The sequence below is a fragment of the Vicia villosa genome, unplaced genomic scaffold, assembly GCF_029867415.1.
Source record: "Vicia villosa cultivar HV-30 ecotype Madison, WI unplaced genomic scaffold, Vvil1.0 ctg.001280F_1_1, whole genome shotgun sequence".
Taxonomy (NCBI): Eukaryota; Viridiplantae; Streptophyta; class Magnoliopsida; order Fabales; family Fabaceae; genus Vicia; species Vicia villosa.
In genome coordinates this window covers 149985-173277 of record NW_026705557.1, presented here as the reverse complement: position 1 = coordinate 173277, position 23293 = coordinate 149985, and the positions used below count along the sequence as shown (strand labels likewise).

General features: G+C 35.9%; 1 protein-coding gene across 1 annotated transcript; it reads left to right on the top strand.

Moving 5' to 3' along the window:
• Nucleotides 1-311: 311 nt before the first annotated feature.
• On the top strand, nucleotides 312-22076 carry LOC131634316 (separase-like). Its single transcript, XM_058904972.1, has 27 exons — nucleotides 312-973; nucleotides 1082-1259; nucleotides 1337-1432; nucleotides 1860-1994; nucleotides 2093-2562; nucleotides 2911-3019; nucleotides 3180-3305; nucleotides 9154-9414; nucleotides 9509-9625; nucleotides 9745-9966; nucleotides 10057-10167; nucleotides 10444-10587; nucleotides 10678-11043; nucleotides 11169-11258; nucleotides 11657-11920; nucleotides 12018-12141; nucleotides 12246-13043; nucleotides 13316-13553; nucleotides 14037-14139; nucleotides 16999-17172; nucleotides 18405-18460; nucleotides 18570-18799; nucleotides 18895-19129; nucleotides 19399-19801; nucleotides 20263-20502; nucleotides 20604-20691; nucleotides 20778-22076. Exons 1-27 carry the CDS (start codon nucleotides 369-371, stop codon nucleotides 21293-21295), a joined length of 6501 nt encoding a protein of 2166 aa, XP_058760955.1. The 5' UTR covers nucleotides 312-368; the 3' UTR covers nucleotides 21296-22076.
• Nucleotides 22077-23293: the final 1217 nt, after the last annotated feature.

Genomic DNA, 23293 nt, shown 5'->3' with positions numbered 1-23293 from the left:
AATTTTTAATATTATAAGATTTTAAATTAACAAAAAATACTATTAAATTAACAAAAAATACTATTAAATTAAACAAGTAATTGAACAATTTTACATAACTTTTTCAAAATTCCAATGATCCCACTAAATAAATATGCCGTTGTATTATTCATCTTGCATTTTTTTGAAATAAAATTGCAAACCGAAAAGGGTTGTATTGGCGCCTTCAAAACTAAGCTCACACTGACACACACACTTTCATTTTCCAATTCACATTTCATCACTTCATAAATCGCATTTACTCTCTCTCTCTCTCTCTCTCTCTCTCTCTCTCTCTCTCTCTCTCTCTCTCTCTCTCTCTCTCTCTCTCTCTCTCTCTCTCTCTCTCCATGGCTTCTCCAATCGAAGCTTCTCTCATCTCTAAGCTGAAAACCTCCGATTCTCCAGGTATCTACGCCCTAATCTCCGAATATCTCCGTCCTTTTTCCGATATTAAATCTTCTCAGAATGACAAAACCCTAATTCGAACATTAGCGAAACGTTTCGTACCATTCATCAACAGCTCGTTATCGATTCTCCCCAAACGTATTCCAGAGGTTTCAAATTCCGACGAGGTCTTAATCCGCGAGTTGTTCCAAGTTTATACTCTCTGTTTGAATTGTTTAGAAGCAGTGTGTTCTCAATTGGATTCGAAGCCGTTAACTATCCATTTCCTGAGACTTCGATTGATACATTGCTATGAGGCTTGTAGTCGGTTCCGCGAGGCTGAAGCTGAAGGGATTAAGCTTTTAGAGAGGCTTCGCGAAGGGAAGAGCAAGGGGAAGAAGATTCTTCCTGAAATTGATAAAGGTGGTGCTGTTGATAAGGAGTTATCCTCGTTGGTTGTTGATGTTGTTGTGAGTTTAGTGAAGTGTGCATCAATGGCTTCCGTTAATGATGATGGTTGCTTCGGAAGGGTGCTTCATTTGAGGGATGAAGTAAGCCCGTGGCTTGGGTAGGTCGATGTTTTTATTCTTTGGTTGCTTTCACTTTCACTTAATTTGCAACAATTGTCTATTTTGTATGCTACGAGACTGGTAAAATCTATTCAATACTGTTTCAGGGGGTTGGATTCTAATTCATATGAGAAATTTCACAAGGCGTTAGCATATCACTTGGGTAAATGTGCTTTAAGTTTCCTTGATAAGGCGTCATCTGCTGATAAAGATTTGGCGATCACTTTGTGCCGAACGACATTGATTGAGTATGCAAAATCTTCATTTAAAGATCAATTGTTAAAGGTAAACTAGTTATTTACTTTCAGTTATGTTTTTCAATAAACATTTCACTAACCATGCTGGTGAAATTTTGAATGCAGATTGCCCAAAAGATGTGCTCCATACTTTTCACGCTGGATGAGAATAAATTGTTGTATATCATGGATATACTGGATTGTTTTGCTTGTGAAAAGAAGGTAAGAATGTGTATGAAATTCTATGTCTAGAACTTGGTGATTTTGGATCAAAATTTGCTAATTTAGTGATGCCGTTTGTTCTTAATTCCATTCAATTGAAGGCCGTTAAATTCAATTTGTTAGAGCATTGGTACAAGTAATCATACAAAGCTACCCGACCTAGCTATTATGCCCTATGATGCATATCACCATTTAAGTTACCACCCAGTATTTGAGTTTTTATTGTTATTGCACTAATCTTACTTTGAAGAATTAAAAGTCTTACTTCAAAGAATTACAAGCTGATTTTGTTCATTTGACAAGTTTTGTGTGTCTACGTCCACTTTTTAGTTGCTAATTTAGTTTGTTTTACATCTAAACGCCAATGTTGGTATTTTCTTGTTGGAGTTCTTGATTTTATATTATTCTATTATATTTATCGTTCCAGGTTGAAGAGGGAAACGCCGGAATCGAGTTTATTGAACTTGTATATTATTGTGTCATTAAATGCCAGACTGCAAATGCAAGTTTTTGTCATACGTTTGCAGCATATTTGAACAAAACAGCAGAACATTATAAACAGGTTTTTTATTCAGTGTGCCTTTTTTGTAGTTTTTATTTGTGCAGCTGTTTCAAGCTTTTGTATTCCGCTTTGATTGAAGTAATTTGGAATTTTGGCAGGTTATGAAACCCCTTAATTCAATACTGAGGCTTTATGCTGCTGGGTTACTCCTTGTTAGCTGTAAGTTGAAGTCTAGAGCTGAAGGTCTTGTATCCTCTTCTGGCACCACAAAATTTGAATGTTTCCTGGGAACTTTACTTGAAAATAAGAAAATACTACAGAGTTCACCACCTTTGCTCGGTTCCTTTCATATTTGCAGCAGAAGTAGTTGTATCTCACCTAGTGTTGAAGACCAACAATTTGATGGCCACACATGTACACAGTCAGCTTCCGATTGCAAGGTCTTTATTACTTACCAATCATTTTATGTAGAGGCATTGGAGTTTCTATGCCTACCGCTTGCTAAATCAGTAAATTCAGAAAGGAAACAGCTACTTACTGAAAAGACCGATGCTTCTACTATGACTATGCTTTCCACTGTTGAAGATGCATTTCATGCCCTTTGTCAATTTATTCTTTATAGTCCAAGGTATACTTGTCACTATTCAAATTATTTTGGTGACGTAGAGTTTTTCACGATCAGCTTATATGTCTTTCCATTTGATTCTCTGTCGGTTATTATTTTGATTTTATGGAAGAAAATAGTTTCCATTCCTTTTGTCATTTGTTTTATATTTGGGTTTGCTCTCTTTTATATCATAATTTTCACCCGTCACATTAACTCTTGAGTAGTTTCTAAGAACATATTATTTTGTCTACTGTTTATTTACAAGATATCTCAACAAGTTTGAAAGATTATTGCTTCTGTTAATTTCAATTTTCATCTTGTACTATTTGTAATGATAAATATCTAAATTCCACTTCTTTCTTACTACAGTTTTACATTTGAAAAGAATGATGATGGATTTGCCGAAAAGAGTAGAACAATGCCCTGCTTTACTTTGGCAGCTTTCACTCTTTCCTTCAAAACCAATCGTAAACTCCAGGTTCTCCTTAGTATAATGAAGTGCTGTCTAAGTGTTATCGTTTTCTAATTTTCTACTATAATATTTTTCCCACCAAAAATATTTTATTGAATTTCTTAAATGCTTGCAGAAAGCTATTCAGTCGTGTCTGATAAAAACTACTGTTCTTTGCCTCTTTCAGGAAAGCACACAATTGATTAAGCATGTCATTGCTAGCAAATGGATTGATATAGAAGGGTTAAAATACATAATTAGTTGTCTCTTTAATACTGCTTTGTTTTTCTACAAAAACAAGCAACCAGAAGAGGTATTCCATTCTGTTTTTTACTTGAAATCTTCCATGCAATGAAATATCTCATGAAAACATCATTCACTTGCTTTTTAAAATATTTCAACAAACATTTGAGCTCCTGGTAGGAGCCATTAGTCATCAGTAAGAGAAACAGACTTGTCAAAAATGAAGTATGCCGTGTAATATAGATAGAACCATTACAAGTATCTTATTTGGTTCATTATTGTTAAGATAGGTATTAGGTTTAAATTATAGTTTGTTGAGTAAATATCTCTATGATTAGGTTTGTTGGTTTTATTCTTATAATCAAGGGATTTAGTTGTAGATTTGATTGTAAAACCGTTAATGTATTTAAATAAAAACGGCATAACAAGATATTATTAAATGTGTTGGGATTTTTTTTAAATATCCCTCAGATTAGAAATTATTGATAATAACTGTTGACTTGATACAAAATCAAAACTAATTCATATTTATAGGATACATAGACTCAATCTAAATAAAAAAAAAAATCATTCTTAGAATGTGTGGGTTTGGGCCTAACTCATCCCTCCAAAACTGATTTGTAAGGTATGTAAGGCAAAGATTGTCCCCACTCACAAACATATTTTCAGGCTTTATATTGTCTGATGTGATACTCTTAACATTAACACACCCCCTCACGCCAAGGTTGTGAATAATTTCTCTCAAGCAATTCAAATCATCTAATTTAACATGGTATAAGAGTTTGGTTCGATCCTCCTTGAACTATCTTATCACTATTCCGATGTCGAGTTCCCAACGCTTGGGAATATAATAATAGTTTTCTCTTTTTCGAGTGAGGTTCGGAATCATAGTTCTTTGTCTCTAGGTTTAGCCACCATCAAGGCCAAACCAAGTTTATTTTCAGTTTGGATGTTGGATGTCTAACAATTGGGGGTTGCTGCTGCTGCTGCCTTCATAGAAATTCAACTTCCGCATCTGACAACATGGCGACCATCAGATTCTTCAGAGTTTGTTAGTCCCCGAAACACCTCCGTCAACCTCTATCCCATGCGCTGCCACACACATTTCTGCGGCCATTAGTACAACTGCCGCTTTGAGACCATGCCCCCCCTTCCAGATCTCTGACAAGGTCGCCACTGGTCCTGTTAAACTCGTCTCGCCTTCCTAGTTTGTTGCCTTCCTAGTTTAGTTGAGACCTCTTCCAGTCTGTCGGTTTCACGTTTAAGGGGCGTCCTCCAGGTTTCTTTGCTGTTTCATAGGTTTTTTTAATGGTTGTGAACGTGCCCTGGTAGCTTCTCCATAGTGTTTTGGTCCTTTGTCACTGTGATTGCATCCCAATGTATGTCTGTTCAATAATTTAGGTCCTTGGTCACAATATTTTCACTGTTGCGCGTCTTTGTACACTGCTCATTTATTATGTTTTGTAGTGTTTCACTATATCTTGTTAGCGCATTTCTCATTGGTCCAGTTTTGCGGATCTTTTTATTTGAGGTTGTTGGTTAGCAACATCTATGTGTGTGGGTGTGGGTGGGGGGGTGGGGGTATATGTGGTCATATGTTAAGTCTTACAGTCAGTTCCAAGTTGTCCGATGATCATCTGTCCATGTCACTTTTGGCACACAATGCTCTTTGCCTTTTCTCAATTTTGTCTGTAATGGAAGGCTCTCCAATAGTATCAGGCAGTCCCTTCGCCTAATCAAAATCAAGGTTGAATCGTTGGCACCAATCACAAGTCACAAATGAAAGTTATTTTTTTTTCTTTTTTTGTAGTTAAGTTGTCCAACTATTGTCAATGTTGATTCGTTATCACCAATCACACTCTTAAGTTGGTTGTTTCAAGCAAAGAACATTATTTGACCCAATATCGATGCGTCCTTGTTTGGACGTTGTCTGAAAATTCAGTGTTATTGTGATATTGGTTTGTTTGGTTTGGTTTGATCTTCTATTTTAAAGGGTATATATGTAACAAGCTTAAAATCTTAGTATGCTTTATCTTGAGTGGGAGTGTTAAGATATGTAATAGGTTTAAATTATAGTTTGTTAGTAAATATCTCTATGATTAGGTTTGTTAGTTTTATTCCTATGATCAAGGGATTTAGTTGTAGATTTGAGTGTAATCACTTGGTTATGAGTAAGAAGGCTGAGAGTAATTTCTCTCAAGTAATTCAAATCATCAAATTCAATATTATGTTAACTTAACAGCTTGGCCTAAAAACTTCAGGTATTTAGTAAGGACCCACAAGTGGCTTATATGAAAGGCCAATGGGGGTGCAATGTGGTTGAAAAATGAAATTGAATCTTGAAAATAAGTCTCTGAATAGTAATATGAAAACAAGGGTCACAATTCTTTGAAGAAACATACTACTATATTTGAATACTAAAAAAATTGAACAAAATGAAGATATTTCTCAGCTCTCAAAGCTACCAAATACTATGTGGATGAAAGAAAATTCTAAAATATAACTATCTGACTACTCTCTCTCCCCCCCCTCCCTAATAACCTGCCTGTTATACTGTTTTTGACAACATCACCTCTTCACATGGGATAACAACGTCCTCCTATATCAAATTTCCACCTTTCCCCTATTTTCTTCTAGAATAAACTCTCCATATCTTTGCTCCATGACTAAATTGATTAGCATTTGGCCTAAATATTCTCTGGGTATGCATTCGTGGTCTCTATTAGGTTGAAATGCGTCTAACTCTACATTGTACTAAAGGTGCACACTACTCCTAGCTGAAGCATAAGTTATAAGACGTGAGTTGTAAGAATGAAGTTATAGGTTATCCAATGAACCAGTCTTGTGCTTTGTACCTGTTGAGATCCCTCGATCTCATTAACTAGACACGAGGCCAAGTTTGTCCCTTTAAGTATTTGGCCGTCCTCACTTCTTGAGATTGTGTTGGGCTGAATTCTATTGAGATGGGATAAAACCCCATCCTATATTTGTTGTTGTGTCATCTGCATTTTGCTAGTAGTTTAGGTTTCTAGTACAAGGCATGACAGTATGCTGAATTCTTCCATCCACATTTTTGTGTGCTCCAAATTTTTAGTCCTTGGCGCGAGCGTGTGTATTAGGATACCATATTAATTATAAGTTAGAGTGAAGCTAAGCAAAAGTGGCCATGCCTTATCAATAGGTACAACAAGAAAAAAAACTACAAGAATATTTTTCAAATTGACATGGCTCATGAGACAAGGTAGACAATTTTGAATACTCAACATCTTTTGTATGTCTTGGCAAGACCAGGATGTCCCAACTATGTTTTGTCGTGGATGAGAAGATGAAAGTCCTCCACTAAATCTGCATGACGATCTATGTTGTTAAAAGCGGCTGGAGCGGCCGCTATCGCGGCGCGATGCGGAAAATCCGGTGAGGCCGCTTCCGGTGGTACCGGTATAGCGCGAAAGGGTGAAGCGGCCCAAAGCGGCTTGAGCGGCCGCGAAATCGGGTCCTGGAGCGGTTCAGAGCGGCCGCTTTTCCATTTTCGTGGTTTCAGGTGGCGAGAGAGCAGAGAGAGAAGAGAGCATAGCCGTAAAACAGATCGAGAGAGATAAGAGAGAAGAAAAATCGTCGATTCTGATCTTGTGATACTGAAAAAGCTTTCCAACGAACAGTGAAACAGATAGCAGTCATGGCAATGGCAAGGAGAGAGAACGTGTTTTCTTTTTCTTTACTTGCAGCGGCGCTTTTGCCACTGTACGTTTCTCACTCATGCTTATAAATTAGGGTTTAACTGAGAATGATGGGCTCAAGTTTTCTTTTTACTCTTTTTTTATGGTTTTTGGGCCACAAGTCCAAAAGTAGTTGCTTCATTTTCTAAACACCACTCATCACTATTATTTGAACCCCTTGTTTTTTATTTTTATTTTTTTTATTTTGTATATAAAATATATATTAATTAAAAAATAAAAAAATAAAAAAAGTCAAATAGCGCCGCACCGCTCCCCGCTTCCGCGCCGCTCCCATTTTTTGGGTTGACCGCGCCGCGCCGCTTTCCGAGATTAACAACATAGATGACGATCATCCAACTTGAACTCTAGTCCTAACAGAAGATATAATCTTTAATGAAGGAAACAACACAGTCAAGAGAATAAGTCGAACAACAAATAGAATATAACTTAAGTAGAGACCCATAATCATTGTTTAAGAAAAATAAATTGAAAAGTAGCATATATAGAATAAAATAGAGTGAATGTAATTATGTTATTCCTCAGCTTGGTTTAACTAGAGAGATCACAATTAATATTCTTCAGTTTCTCCAGGATTATGTAAACCCATATTCCTTTTCAAATACCTTGAGCCATAACCATAAACCCGACTTCTGAACTACCACAACTCCTTGTTTTTTACTTATCCATGCCACAAGATTATCCCCGACACATGTACAATATCCAGGAGTTGACCTTATGTTTGTGATTGAACCTGCCTAGTCTGCCTTAGGGAAGATAAACACATTTCTCTAATTAGTGCTCTTAAAAGTTAGGCCCTTTCTAGGACTGACCTTCAAATATCTCTGACCAAAACCCTTAGTCACCAAGTGAGTTTTATACCTTTCAATTGATCCAAAAAGGAATCTTTCTCTAAGTTCTCCCCCCGAAGATGAGTATCATCAAAAAAAGATTTCTTTTTCCAAGCATGTGACATCTCGGTGACCTACATTTTATTACTTTTTGGATCAAACATATATGCTCCTTATGGGTTGGAAAGTACCCAACAAAAACACATTTTATAGCACATCGTTCAGGTTTGCCAAGATTCTTATGTTCATGGACAAAAGCTGTGCAACCAAATTTTTCTTAAAATCAAATCAGTTGAACCATGAGTAACATTAAAACATTCTTTGGAAATATGAATTAGAGTTTGAAATTAAGGACTTTGGAAGGCATTTGAAAATATGATTTGGAGTTTGAAATTTGAGGACTTTGGAAGCCACCTTGTTAATTAGCTAGGGTACTTTATTTGATTACACAATTGCTTCACTTCACCCCACATATTTTGATACTTTATTTGAAAAACGTAATGCTCTAGCCACCTCCAGTAAGTGCCTATTTTTTCTTTCAGCATAACGGTTGTTGCGATCGCAAACCACTATTGCATCCTCTATTAGAGTTTCTAGGATCAATTTCTCAAATTCTTTCTTTTAAACTGCTGTCTTTCTTAAGGGTATAAATTTCAATCCAAACCCTTTTAAGAGTAATGTTCAGTTTTTCATTCTATTATGTTCTTGCTCACAAACAGTCGTTCTGTTCTTCCTACTTTTAGTTCAATTCTATTATGTTTTTCTCTTCTTAAGTTTTATTGCTCTATACTATAGGTTCTTTAACTATTGAGCATGATAGTCTCTTTAGCTGCTTATTTTTCTATTTTTGAGTATTTGTGTTTACTTTGTGCATTGATTTTTAGCCTTTGCAATAATAGCTATCCCGCCGTCTAGCATTTTAGGGAGTTGGTGCTTTGCAATGCTATTTGAGATTAACATAGCTTTCTCCAACCCCATATAGAAATAAATAGGGTGAATGCTGTTATGTTTATTCCTCAGCCAAAGCCTGGTTTAAACAGGGAGAATACAATTAGTATTCTTCCTTGAATCAAGGAGAAATTTTAGGAAATAGAAACAAAATATTATGAAATAAAAACAGAAATCTGCACTATTAAAAAGAGAGAATAAAAGTAAGAGTGCTTAAACTAGGAGCAAAACACCTCCACTCCTGCAAGACTGCTGTATTCTTTCTATTGATCATGACTTTGCAAAATTAAATAAGTTCAAGTATTTAGATTGTGGTTGAACAATGACAATGTGAGTAAGTTGTGACTAAAAGTATGTATTATGAATTTTGTATCTTTTGCTAAGTTACTTTTGTTCTGGTATACAGGCTTCAAAGGTTCTAAACTTGTGCTGTAAAGTATCATGGCTCTGTATTAAATGCCACTATGGTAATCTGTCAGAAGATATTTTGAAAGAGTTTGTAATGGATGCTTACACAAGAAGTGCCTTGCTTTTAGATTTTCTTTACGAAACCAACAATCTTAAGATAGGGAAGAAATTGATTGAGACTCTTAAAAACTGGTCTACTGTTAGCGATCTGTATGAGAAGATTCCAGCTCCTATACCCGTGGTGAAGAAGTGGGTGAAGGTAGCATTACAAAGCATTTAAATTTTGTTTTCAACAGTTACATTTTAAGTTTGCTTCTTCCTATTGATTATTATATCATATTGTATGCATGTAGATTGAATGCAGACGTGTTACGGATGTTGATGACAAAGTTGATCCCCCTAGCTTGTACAATCTATTGTCATCTTCTACAGAATTGTCAAAGAGGAACATTGGCACAATCTTAGAGCAGGTTCAGCCACATTGTAGACATTTCCTTTGAATAGATACTTCATCACAATTATCCTGCTATGCATTTGATGTTTATTAGACCTTTTGTCTTTGTGTATCTTTTCCTCCTTGTCTGTTTAGGAACTTACTGCCTACGAGGAGATGAGTGATAAATACCCTGAATTTTGTCAGAAAATGCAACTGAATGTCACGAACATCCTCCTTCAAAATATATATACCACACCAATTAGCTGTTTTCAAAAGGCACACACTCTAGTCAGAAAGGGAAAGGCATTAAGATTTTCCGGCATAGATGGTGTCCGAGACTGCATTCATTGTTTGTCAGAAGCAATCGTCATTATGGTAAGCTCCTTCAACTATCTAACCACTATTTTCTGTTTAGCTTTTTATATGAGAATGTGTAGATCATTAATATGAAGTCCACTTCCGCAGAAGGATATTCCTGGTGAAATGTGTTCCGAAGCAATTCCTGTTTATCATCAATTGTGTGAGGCATATTGTCTACGAGCACTGTGTACCCAGGAAGCTGAACCTTGTTCAAAGGTACTAAACACATGATGATTTTTTCCACTTTGTCATTAGAGACTGTTTCTAACTTTTTTTCCGGGGCAGTGAATTTAACTGATGATGTCACAATTGTCAGTTTTCTTGGTTTTCCTTACATAAATGTTGAGGGATTTGGCAACTTCATTGATGTATTTTTTATTCTCATTTCTTTAAGTTTTCTTACAATTTTGAAGTATTTTAAAATTCTCATAACTCTCCGTAATCATTTTATTATTAATCAAACAAACCTATCTTTGATTGTGCATTAAGCAGCAAATTTTTGAAGATGTTAAGGCTGCTTTGGATTTATGGTTGGACATTTCTTGCCTGGATTGCTTTGAAGAGGGAGGATGTTCTGCATTGTCTGACCGTATAATGATTTTACTCTATAACATAATCGATTTATTACACTTGAAGGTCTGTTTTTCTTCTTAAGTATTATTGGTTTATGTAGTTTTTGCATAAGATACATGGAGTGAGAGTATTTTGGTTTCAACATCTCTTCAGGGTTTCATGAAACTCTTCAATAATGCTTACCAGCTGTTGATCAGAATGTTCAAATTGAAGAGTGTCCCAGTGGAGAAGTGGTTGACCTTATTGTGGGAAAGTAGGAGGCTTAGTCACGCGCTATGTGTTTCGCCTGTGAATGAGGCTTTCATCCTGAATTCATTGGATGAGTTTAGCGATCTTTCAAATATTAATTTTTGGTTGCATAATCTTAAGGGAAACCAATCCTCATTAATAGGGTTTCAACAAAATTTCTCTTTTTTGTTTGCAAGCTCTCATAGGAGTTCTTGTGACCACAGTAGCTCTTTTCAAGTAGAAATCACAATTGACGAAGTTCAGAAAGCTGCACTCAAACTGATTTCAAATGTATGGCCCTTCTTAGACATAATTTATCATGTTTTTTTTTTTTTGGAATAGCACATCGTTAATTTATATTTACACCTTTATTTTATTTAAGCTCATCACTCCATTCTCTGTTAATCTTCTCCTAGGATCCTGTTCCGAGTCATTGCACTTTTCTTGCTGGATATCTTTATAGTGATTTGTGCGAAAGACTCATTGCAAATGGGAAGTTAATAGAGGTAAGTAACAATGTTTTTGATTTTAGTCCTGGCAATACTGATCATCACCCCTTTAACTTAACTATACCATTGCTATTTGAAGCATGTCTCATATTTGTCATAAGTGCCGCTTTTTGTGTGCGAGATTGCAGTGTCGGTGATGGATTTTAAACTTCTCTGTTTTTTCCTTTCTAGTCAGCCAAAACCGGGTTGAACTTGTCAATGTTTTTTCTACCCTAACGATCTTCTGAGTTTTTTCTACCCTAATGTTTTAAACTTCAAAGCTGTGTGTTTTTTATGGGCATTTACAGATGACGTATCAATGAATGTCATGATTTTGTTTTGTTTTACATTTCTTTGCCCTTGCCTTGTTTCCTGACTTATAGTATTTCTTGTCTTTTTTACTTATTACTTATTAGGCTCTTTCATTTGCAAAAGAAGCCCACAGATTACATGCCCAACTCTTCAAAGTGAAGTTTAGACACATTTTTCAGAAGGATAATGAAGAGAATAATATAAAAGTTGATTTTTCGAAGAATCTTATGGATGGTGTTGATAAAATTGAAGTTGGCAAATCAGCTGTCAGGGAGGTTTTTCTATTTGATTCGATATCATGGGACTCAAAAGACAATTATCTGAGTCCTTGGAAAATTATGCAGTGTTACCTTGAGAGCACTCTCCAGGTTTGGCTTATATCTTGTCATCCTATCATATATGGACTTATAGTATTTGTAGAGAAGCTTTTTATGGACTTCATTTCAATGCCATATATACATGCAGATAGGAGTCATCTATGAAATTATTGGAGATGCAATTGAGGCTGAAACCTATATTCGATGGGGGAAAGCAATATCCTGTTCGCTTCAGTTGCCATTGTTTATTGTTGCTTTCTCTTCCCTCTTAGGTGTGTAAGTTACTTGTAGCCTTATTCCCCCATTGTATTGATAGGTTTTGTTCTCTATTTTTAGTGTACAATTAATTTGCCATTTTTTTGCTTTGAATTGCTAGGAAAACTATACCTTAGGAAAAGACTTTGGGATTTGGCAGAAAAGGAACTTCTATGTGCCCAGCAGATTTTGAATGATAACAGCACACCATTTTGTTGCTCAAAGTGTAAATTAATACTTGAAGTTACTCTTCACGGGTATCTTGGAGATTTGTGTCAAAGTAAATTTAACGCTCGTGAAGAGGGTGTTTCTGAAGAGACTGCAAAAAATTGGTACACATCAGCTCTGAATAAATTAACTCTTTCTGAATGGAAAAACCCTCTGAGTTGTCCTGAAGACAATGGTTATGCAACTGCAACAGATGCAAAATGTGCTGCTGGAAAGACTTGTACTTGCTCTATAATGAATGAAGCTGGTGAAGATGTAACTAAATGTACTAAAGTAGGGCCAGTAATCAAGATTGAACCCAAACAAAGTAGAAAGTCTAAAAATTCTGCCAAGGTTATATCAAAAGAACCAACCATAGTAGTTGAGAATAAACCAAGGTTAACTCGTTCCAGATATCGATCTATACAGAACCAGCATGCTAACATTTCTAGGAAGTTAGAAGTCAATGAAAATGAGGAAGGTAACCAAATTTCAGACCAGTCTGACATGCTTAGTCGGAGAGAGTCAATTTCAATGGAGACAGGTTGCAGCATTTCTTCTAAGTGTGCAATATCATGCATTTTGTCTAAAATGAAGTGTTGGAACTACCTTCCGTCTGAAGTTGTGAAATCTGGATTGTTGAATGACTTTATTATTCTCAAATGGGAGTTTGTTCGCAGGAAACTTTCAATGAAGCTTCTCACTCGAGTAGGTATGTGTACCATTTCACATTTTTTGTCTTGTGTAAATGCATGATTGTGCTGTTGTCATTTGCACCTAATGAATAGAATGGTAACACATTCATAATTTTTAAGCATTATCTGTAACTTCACCAGATTAAGCTTGAATGAAATGGAATATAGTTAGATTTAAAAAAAATTGAATGTTATGTCATTTTACTCGAATCCACTTTATACCACCAATCCAAATATATGGAATAAATTTTTTGCCTTTCCTTTTTCTAATATAAATGTTCATCTGCAGTGAAGTGTTTTGCATATCCTGGTCAAAACGATGAAGCACAGAAAATTCTTCTAAAAAGCATGTCGCTTCTGTTTGGCAGAAACACATTCTGCCACAGTTTTTCATCAATTCCTCTAGATTCTTTTCACCAATTGGTTGCTAAGGAGATACCAGGAGATGTATTCGCCATTGAGCGCGCAGAGATAGTTTATAGCATATGTTGGTATTCTTTGAAATGCTATCATTCCAAGTTTACAAGGTAGGTTTTGGCATCCAAAACATTCTGACAGTGCCTGGCCTGTCATTTCAGCAATAATATATGACTGGTTTACTATACTTTTTGACATGCTTTCAGAAAATGTTTGCGTCTTCTGAATATGGCTTTTAAGCTGTATGTTTGTCATCAAGATAAACGTGTTTGCTTTACTAGGAGTGTCATCTATGTTGTAGTAGATAAAAGTTGGCAATTTTTATCAGGCATTTATCCAATGATATTCCGATAAAAAAAGCACCTGAAAATTGTAGCAAAAATATTGTTTTCTAAGTCGAGTTTTTTTCCTGCTCTTCCAAATCCCTTATGCCCTTGTGGAAATCTTGTATTGCTTTCCAACTTTCCAATATTCTTACAATAGTTTCTCCCTATGAGTTATGTTTATAAAATTTGTTATATTTGCTGCTTTGGGAACATAAAATTTGATAACTAACTTTTATAGACTTGGGGCATTTTGGTTTTTCCTTACAGGAACATTTTTTGTAATCTATCTCACATCAAGTTTGAAGACATCGTTTCTTGGCTGATTGTAGCTTTTGTACTCTCTCGTGAGGTTCCCATAGTTTTTCAAAAGGTCGTATTCTCTATCTTCATGTTATTATTTTGTGACAATTTCGCATGATTTGTTTAATTTTTATAATAACTGGCTATAATCTCGTAATTATGAACACCTCATATGTTGATACCTGTCTTGACAACTTTTAAAGCTAAATAAAACAAAACTAAATCTGAAGAATGTAACTCTTGGATTTCTACAACTTTCTATTATGCTAATTGAAATCCACATCCCGAATGTGCAAGGCTCAAATATCAAATATGTACCCTCTTCCTTATTTAGAATTGAAAGTTGTTGAAATACGAGAGACTAAGAGACATTTGAATAAACCGTGTGTTTTGTAAAGCACTACGGAGACTTTATTATATATAGAGAGATTACAACTAATTATATGATATAGTCGATGTGGGACTATTCTATATACAAATATTATTAACACTATATATTTACAAATATCAACACTCCCCCTCAAGCTTGAGCATATAAGTCAAATGCACCAAGCTTGCCACATATATAATTAGTTCTGGGACTTCGTAAAGATTTTGTAAACACATCTGCTAATTGATCATTGGAGTTGACAAAGCTTGTGACAATGTCGCCTGATTCAATCTTCTCTCTGACAAAGTGACAGTCTATCTCAATATGTTTGGTCCTCTCATGGAAGACTGGATTTGAAGCAATATGCAATGCAGCTTGATTATCACAAACAAGTGTCATTGGTCTTGCTTCTTCAATTTGAAGTTCTTTGAGCAACTGTTTTAACCAAATGAGTTCACATGTTGCCATTGCCATGGCCCTATACTCTGCCTCGGCGCTTGATCTTGCAACTACATTTTGTTTCTTACTTTTCCAAGATATAAGGTTTCCTCCAACAAGTACACAATACCCAGAGGTGGATCGTCTATCAATGGGTGACCCTGCCCAATCAGCATCGGAGTATCCAACTATCTGAGTATGTCCTTTATCTTCATACACGAGGCCTTTTCCCGGAGCACGTTTGATGTATCTCAGAATTCGGACAACAGCATCCATGTGTTCTTGGCAAGGAGAATTTAAGAATTGGCTTACCACACTAACTGCAAAAGAAATGTCCGGACGAGTGACTGTGAGATAATTCAACTTTCCAACCAATCTCCTATATCTTCCCGAGTCAGATAGGGGCTCCCCCTGATTGGGTAGGAGTTTGACACTTGGATCCATAGGAGTATCAGCTGGTTTAGCGTTCAACAAACCTGTTTCTTCCAAAATATCCATAGCATATTTCCGCTGAGAAATCACCAAACCATCTTTAGATTGGGCTACCTCAATACCCAAGAAATAGCGGAGTTTACCAAGATCTTTTGTCTGAAATTGATTCGAGAGATGTTGTTTTAACTGGAGTATTCCCTGCTGATCACTGCCAGTTATGACAATATCATCCACATATACAATAAGATAGACACACCCTTGGGTAGAGTGACGATAAAACACAGAATGATCAGCTTCACTACGGACCATACTAAACTGTTGTACGACAGTGCTGAATCTGCCAAACCAAGCTCTCGGAGATTGCTTAAGACCATAAAGCGACATTGGCAGAAGTTATAGTAGGTAAGAAACCCGAGGTAGAAAGGGAAGTGAAAAGATTTTTATTACCAGTAACATGATCAGACGCACCAGAATCAAGGACCCAGGATCCAAGAGAAGATGATTGAGAAAGGCAAGCAGATGAATTACCAGTGTGTGCAATCGAAGCAGTATAATCTGAGTTCTGATAATTTTGATACCACTTGAGAAAATCATCGTAGTTTGGCGTAAAGTTCTGAGTAGCCATGAGTATCAGATCTGGAACAGTTGCACGGTGGCAAGTGGGGCGATGGAAAAATCGTCGGGATCGACCGAATCGCTGGAGACGTTTCTGCCGGTAAGGTTAGTTAGCCGGAAGGTTGCAAGAAACAATAGCAGCAACAACGAATGGCGGCGGCGACCGGAGAAATTTGAAAACAGATGCCGAAATGAGTCACGGCAGTGTATGGAAGGCAAACCGGAGTTATGACACGGTTTGCCAAAAAATTTCTCACCGGACGACAGTGGGTCAACCGGGTAAAACACGGTAAAGATTGTCTCTCAATAGGCTCTGATACCATGTTAAGAAGTGTGGTTGGGCCTAACTCAACTCTACAAAACCGGCTTGTAGGGTGAGGATTGCCCCCCACTTATAAGGACATGTTCAGGCCATATATTGTCCGATGTGGGACTCTTAACACACCCCCTCACGCCCAGGACTAGACAACTGGAGCGTGGAAATAAATGGTGGGTGGCCCGATAGCGGAAACCATAGAAGGTGGCCCACCGGATCTTAAACGAGGCTCTGATACCATGTTGAAATACGAGAGACTAAGAGACATTTGAATAAACCGTGTGTTTTGTAAAGCACTACGGAGACTTTATTATATATAGAGAGATTACAACTAATTATATGATATAGTCGATGTGGGACTATTCTATATACAAATATTATTAACACTATATATTTACAAATATCAACAAAAGTTAAGTAGAAGCTTCTGATATAGCAACCTACATAGGGGGTAAGTAAAAAGTTATCCACTTTGTAGAATTCAAAGAAATTCAAAATTTTAAAACTTGGAAATTTGATATAACAGGTCGTGGTGTACTTGTTGTCAGAAATTAACTTGATGATTCATGTTGTTTTATGAAGTACAAACACACAATGTGTTGCTTAACAATCCTTTTTTATGGCGTGCGAATCCATGACGTGTTGCTTAATAATTCCAAATCTTAGCTTTTTGATCTCTTCCTTGGTTTTACTATTATTTTATCACTTGAGCTCTTTCACAATTTATGATCTTAATTTTGGTAATGATACTGCAACAGGTGTCAAAATTACTTGCTGTGGTGTACACGGTTTCTTCCTCGAGTGAACAATTTTCAATGGCATCTTTTAGCAAAGTTTTCGATGAAAATTATTGGTCTTCATACTTCCACCAGGCTTCAATTGGAACTCATCTTACATACCAGTTTCTTTCACATTTGACTGGGAGATGCAAGGTACAGTCTCTTGTTGATGTTATGACAGGTCTTAATGTTTATCAATATTGTGTCAAGTGTACATACGCTAACTTGCTTATATAGACTATGATGTACCTAACGTACCTGATTAATAGGCCGAATACAATGCTTAACATAGTACACAGTATATGCCTATTTGCAAATACGTTAACTGAATAGTTTTGTTGCCGAGCCCTCTAGTTGATGCCCTGACAGAATGTAGATTGTAATAATCAAGTCACTATCCAACTTCTGCTCGGTGAAGTGTCAGTCTATTTCAAGACGTTTTTTTTCTATCTTGTTGAACATGATTATGAGCAATACTAATATCCAATTTATCATCACAAAACAACTTCATAGGACCTTCATGGTGTATCTTCAAGAAACTTAGTACAATATTCTCTGTTGGATTATTTTATGTGATAATATTCATGTGATAATGACATCATCAACATAACAAGAAATTCAATTAGTTTTTCTCACTGTGAATGTTTAGGGAAAAGTGTGTGACCTCTTTTGTTTTACAGCCCAATCACACAATCACTTTTGTGAACATCTCAATTGTATGCTCTAGTAGATTTCTTTCGCCCATATAAGGCCTTCCTCAATCTTCTCACATTGTTTGTTCCACCTGTGAGACCAAATATTTGAGGAATATGCATATGCATCCTCTCCTCTAAGTCTCCATGCAAAAAAAAAAAAAACATTTTGACATCAAACATGTGCAGTTTCCACCTAAAGTGTGCTACAAGGACTCAAATGATACGAGTTCATGGAAGGTATCATGATAGAGACAAAACTCCCACAAGTGGGAGGATGGTAGTACTTCACAGACTTTTCTTATGTGAAAACCCAGAAAATACACTTGATTGCACGATAATCCAATTTACTTTGGTGTTGCTTATGGACATGAACAAAAATAAAACCAAATACTTGAGGCTCTAGACTTTGCATGATAGGATCATAAAGGGGAGTGTGTGATCACTAACTGAATAGGACTAACATTACCTAAGATACAAAATAGTACTCTCATTCATTACCTTCCACTTTGTATTTATGATAAGAGTGAATACATTAATATATTATAAGAGTATTTTAGTAAAAACATTTCTCTTTCTTTTATTTATACATTTCTCTTAATTTGCGCGAATTAGTCAACCGAATCAGTTATTTTGGGACCAAGGGAGTATATGGCAAGCACAGCGCATTAAATTAATCAATTTCAATTTCAGGATCCACATGTTACTGGATCTTCTTTCATCAATGAAGTCACATTTGATTCACTCAGGTAACAATTGTTCTTATTTCATCAATGAAGTCACTTATAATAAGGCAATGAATCAATTCAAGCACAATCTGAAGCAATACTGTGTTGTGTGTGTTTCTCCGTGTTGCAGGGTTGCTCCTGATTCTACTGTAGATCTTGCAGAATATGTGAAGAAGTTTTTTGTCGGTCTTCCACACACAACTATCATCAGTATAAGTTTGCTAGAACCGGAATATACTAGTTTACTTAAGGAGTTGTTGCCTTATCCTGCATGTGTTCAAGCCTGGATGTTGGTTTCACGGCTGAATTTTAAGACTGAACCTGTTGTGATGTTATTGCCTCTGGATTCTGTTTTACAAGGTATATAACTACTCTTGGTACATAGTACATCATATTAAAGTCTGGATTCATGAAGTTTGACAAGGTAACTTCTAATTGCTTACCACCTTTGTCAGATGAGGGTGATCTCAGTACTGGTTCAGACCTTTTTGAAATCTTTCAGAATCCTAGTAAAGTCTGGCATTGTCCATGGGGTTTTACAATGGTTGATGACCTTGCACCAGCCTTCAAAACCATTTTGAAAGAGAATTACTTGTCATCAACGGCTCGTTTTGAAGATACAATGCAGAATAGGATATCATGGTGGAAGCAAAGAACAAACCTTGATCATTGTCTTGATAAATTTCTGAGGTGCACCACTTCTGTACGATTTCATCAATTTCTAGACTTTGATTTGAGAATGTATCTTGCATATTTTGTATCCTTTCTCCGTAGTTGAACAACTATGGACTTTATACTTTCATTACTAGCAAACTTAAAATTTAAAACAGCAGTATGCACGTTGGCATCATTGACAGCGTTGAATTAGTTTTAACCTTCAAGAAACTAATTGTTATTCTGTCAACAAAAAATAGAAACTAATTGTTATCTCTCCTTGTGCAATTGTCATATCTTACCAGGAACCTTGAAGATTTGTGGTTTGGTTCATGGAAATGCTTGCTTCTTGGAGAATGGTTAAATAGCAAAAAATTTGACTCGGTGCTTAAAAATCTTGTGAATGATCTAAGATCTAAGTGCAAGTTGAATGTAAATGAGGGTATTCTTAGAATTGTTCTTGGAGGCTCCAAATATATTAGTGAAGGAAAGACATTGATTTCACAACTATGCTCAAAGAAAGACTGCTACATTGCTAAAGGAGGCTATTGTGCTGGACCAAGGAGTGGGATTTTTTTAAATGAAGCCAACAAATTAGTTTCATCAGAGGTTGCTTTTGAACTATTAAATGAAGCCTTAAATATGCTGGAAGTGGATGACCCTGTGAATAGAGAGCCTGTAATTCTTGTGTTGGATTCTGACGTGCAGGTAAATCAATTGTTCTTGACATGCTTATTGTGTTGTCTTGAAATAGTTTGAAGCATTAAATTCTACTTCTTAAATTATTAAGAATACATCATTTAGTGGTACTGTGAAATAGAATGCTTATACTTTTTTAAGTTTATTTCATCCTTCTATGTTGAAATGAGCATTAGCTTTTGTTTGTTTCATATTTCAATAATCAATATGCATATGCTTGATAATTGACATTTGAAATAGTAGTATTTTTAATAGATATAATCAGATTGTATATGCTTGATAATTGACATTTGAAATAGTAGTACTTTTAATAGATATAATCAGATTGTATATGCTTGATAATTGACATTTGAAATAGTAGTATTTTTAATAGATATAATCAGATTGTATTTGTATATATTTTTGGTGGCCTTGTGTGCTTTTAATCAATTAATACGGGCTTCAATAACAAATCTCTACTGTTGCAACAGATGCTCCCGTGGGAAAATTTACCCATTCTAAGGAACCAGGAGATTTACCGCATGCCTTCAGTCAGTAGCATCTCTGCTGTTCTTGATAATGGCAACAACCATAGGGAACAAGTGGGCAAGAATTTGACGCCCTTTCCTAATATAGACCCTCTGGATGCTTTTTATTTAGTAAATCCAGATGGTGATCTTGGTGGCACTCAGATTGAATTTGAGAATTATTTCAGAGATCAAAACCTTGAGGTAATGTATTTGTTCAAATTGATAAGAATAGCCAAGAATATTTATGTCTATTATGTCCAGTGAATATTTACGTCTTCTTTTCTTATCATGTTACTTTACAGGGAAAGGCGGGTTCTAAGCCCACCGTTGAAGAATTAGCTTCTGCATTGGAGAATCACGATTTATTTATGTATTTTGGGCATGGAAGCGGTAAAGACTAAAAAAAATCTAAAATAATACATAATGCATATATTATATTGTCATTCCATCTTATTGAATTGCATCTGTCTTCACAGGAGTACAATATATTTCCACGCGTAACATTTTAAAACTCCAACAATGCGGTGCCACACTTCTGATGGGGTGCAGCAGTGGTTCACTGACTTTACATGGGAGCTATGCACCGCAAGGTGTTCCCCTGTCATATTTGTTGGCCGGTTCTCCATCCATTGTTGCCAATCTATGGGAGGTAACAGATAAGGATATAGATCGGTTTGGCAAAGCTATGTTTAATGCCTGGTTGAAAGAAAGATCAGAAGTTGCAATGCAATGCTTGCAGTGCAACTTAGAATCAGAAGAATCTGAGGCCATGAATTTGAAGGGCGGCAAGGGTAGAGCAAAGAAAAAAGCCCCAAAGAAGAAATCAAGAGAATTGCCTGAGAGTGATTCACCTAAGAACAACTGTAGCCACAGACCCAAAATTGGAGCTTTCATGGGCCAGGCGCGTAATGTTTGCAAGCTTCCCTTCTTAACAGGGGCATCTCCTATATGCTATGGTGTTCCTACTGGAATTTGGAAGAAAAAAGATATTTAGCCTTAGACCATCTCCAATGGTAGTTCCTTCTAATAAGTTCTCCACCTAGACATGCCACATCATAGTACCATTGCATTACAATGCAACTATGAAAAAATTGTGGTACCCAATCAAATTAGTTTATGAGGTAAAGTTGTGGGCCCAATAACAACTTTTTAGAATTATACAATTAAAATAAAAATTATAAAAATTATTTTAAGATGATGTGGCTAGTGGGACCCATAAAGAACCCAAAAATGGGTTGCACCATTGGAGATGCTCTTACCAAGAGGTGACCTCCACAACCACTAATGTTGTTGAATTGCATTAAAGGAGTTCATCTATGATCTATCCGACTTTGCCAATTCAACTCAAGAAATAAGAACCCTACAATACAAACTTCTAACTGGCAGTTCTATTTATTTATTCTTGAACCCTGAAAATGGGGCATACAAACAGGGATTCTAGGGAGTTTGAATATTTTAGTTCACCTTAGATTGGTAATTGAGCCTTGCACTGGCTGTCCATTATTTTGATTAAATGACATTTGTAAATGTGTAACTGTAAGCTTTCTTGATAGAAACACATAAGTCCCACCTTGGGACAGGAACCCCTGTCCAAAATGGTGCAGGGTATTCAATAGTAATTATATGGAAATTGAAATCTTACATATCTTATTCAATGTAAGTTTTATTTGGTACACATCATGTCAACAATACTAGTCCAATTGTAATGCATGATTAAGTATTTTTTTTTTTTGGATATACAAGTTAATCACTTATCAAAGTAATGAATACACCATTTTTTTGTATGCAAAAGTTACTGTTATTTTATCAAATGTTTAATGTTTGATGGAGCTATGTTTAGCAACCAACTGGTATAGAAAAATTATGAAGAAATGTTTTGTTGAACCAAATGAAAAAGATAAAGAAAAAGTTAATGAGAAACAAGTTGAGAAAGATTGTCAGCTCAACGAAAAAGCTTTGATTTTGATATGTCAATTTGTGGAGCTATATGTTTTTGAGAAAATTTTCCATGCCAAAACAACTAAGGAAGGTAGGGAAATATTACTTAAAATATATGAAGGTGCTGACTTAGTTAAACGGGCGAGGTTGCAAGGATTAAAACATCAATTTGAGCTAATGGAGTAAGGAAGAGATGAAAGCATTCATGACTATTTTTCACAAATGGACAAACTAGTCAATGAAACAAAATCCAACAATGATGACATAAAAAAGAAGGAAAAGATGTCACCACAATGACTTTAAATGATTTGCAAGCATCTTTAGAATCACGTGAGATGCAGATGAACGAGAGATCAAGTGGCACATTTGAGCAAGCTTTAAAGGCTCAAACAAATGTGAGAAATGAGGGGCATGTGCAAAGAAGGTCAAACCACTTTCAAAGAGGAAATAGTTCCAAAGGTAGCTTCAAACCGACTTAAGCCAAAGCATAAAGTAATGACTCTTTTAAACATAAATCTAATATTCAATGTCACAAATGTCAAAAGTACGAACATTTTCAATCAGAATGCAAATCTCATATTCAATATATTAATTGTAAAAAGTATGGTCACTATGATCGAGAATGTGGTGCAAAATCAAGTGATATTAGAGATAGCCATGCTCGAGTTGCAAAAATAGAAGATGATATGAAAATGGTGTTTACAACGTGTCATGTAGTAGCCGATAAACACGATGACCAATGGTTGCTAGATACTGGTTGCAGTAACCATCTAATTGGGAATAAGGAACAATTTTCCAACTTAGATGAAAGTTTTCATAGCATAGTCAAACTCGGTGATAATTTAAAACTTCAAATATTAGGAAAAAGAAATATCACCAACAAGTTGAAGGGTGGATCTTTGAATTATCTTTTTGATGTATTATATGTACCTAGTATATGTCAGAATCTCTTAACCATTGGACAACTTGCTGAGAAAGGCTATGATTTAAACTTCAACAAAAGAGCTTGCACTGTCAATGATGCAGAGATGAGTCTTATAACAAAGACAAGCAT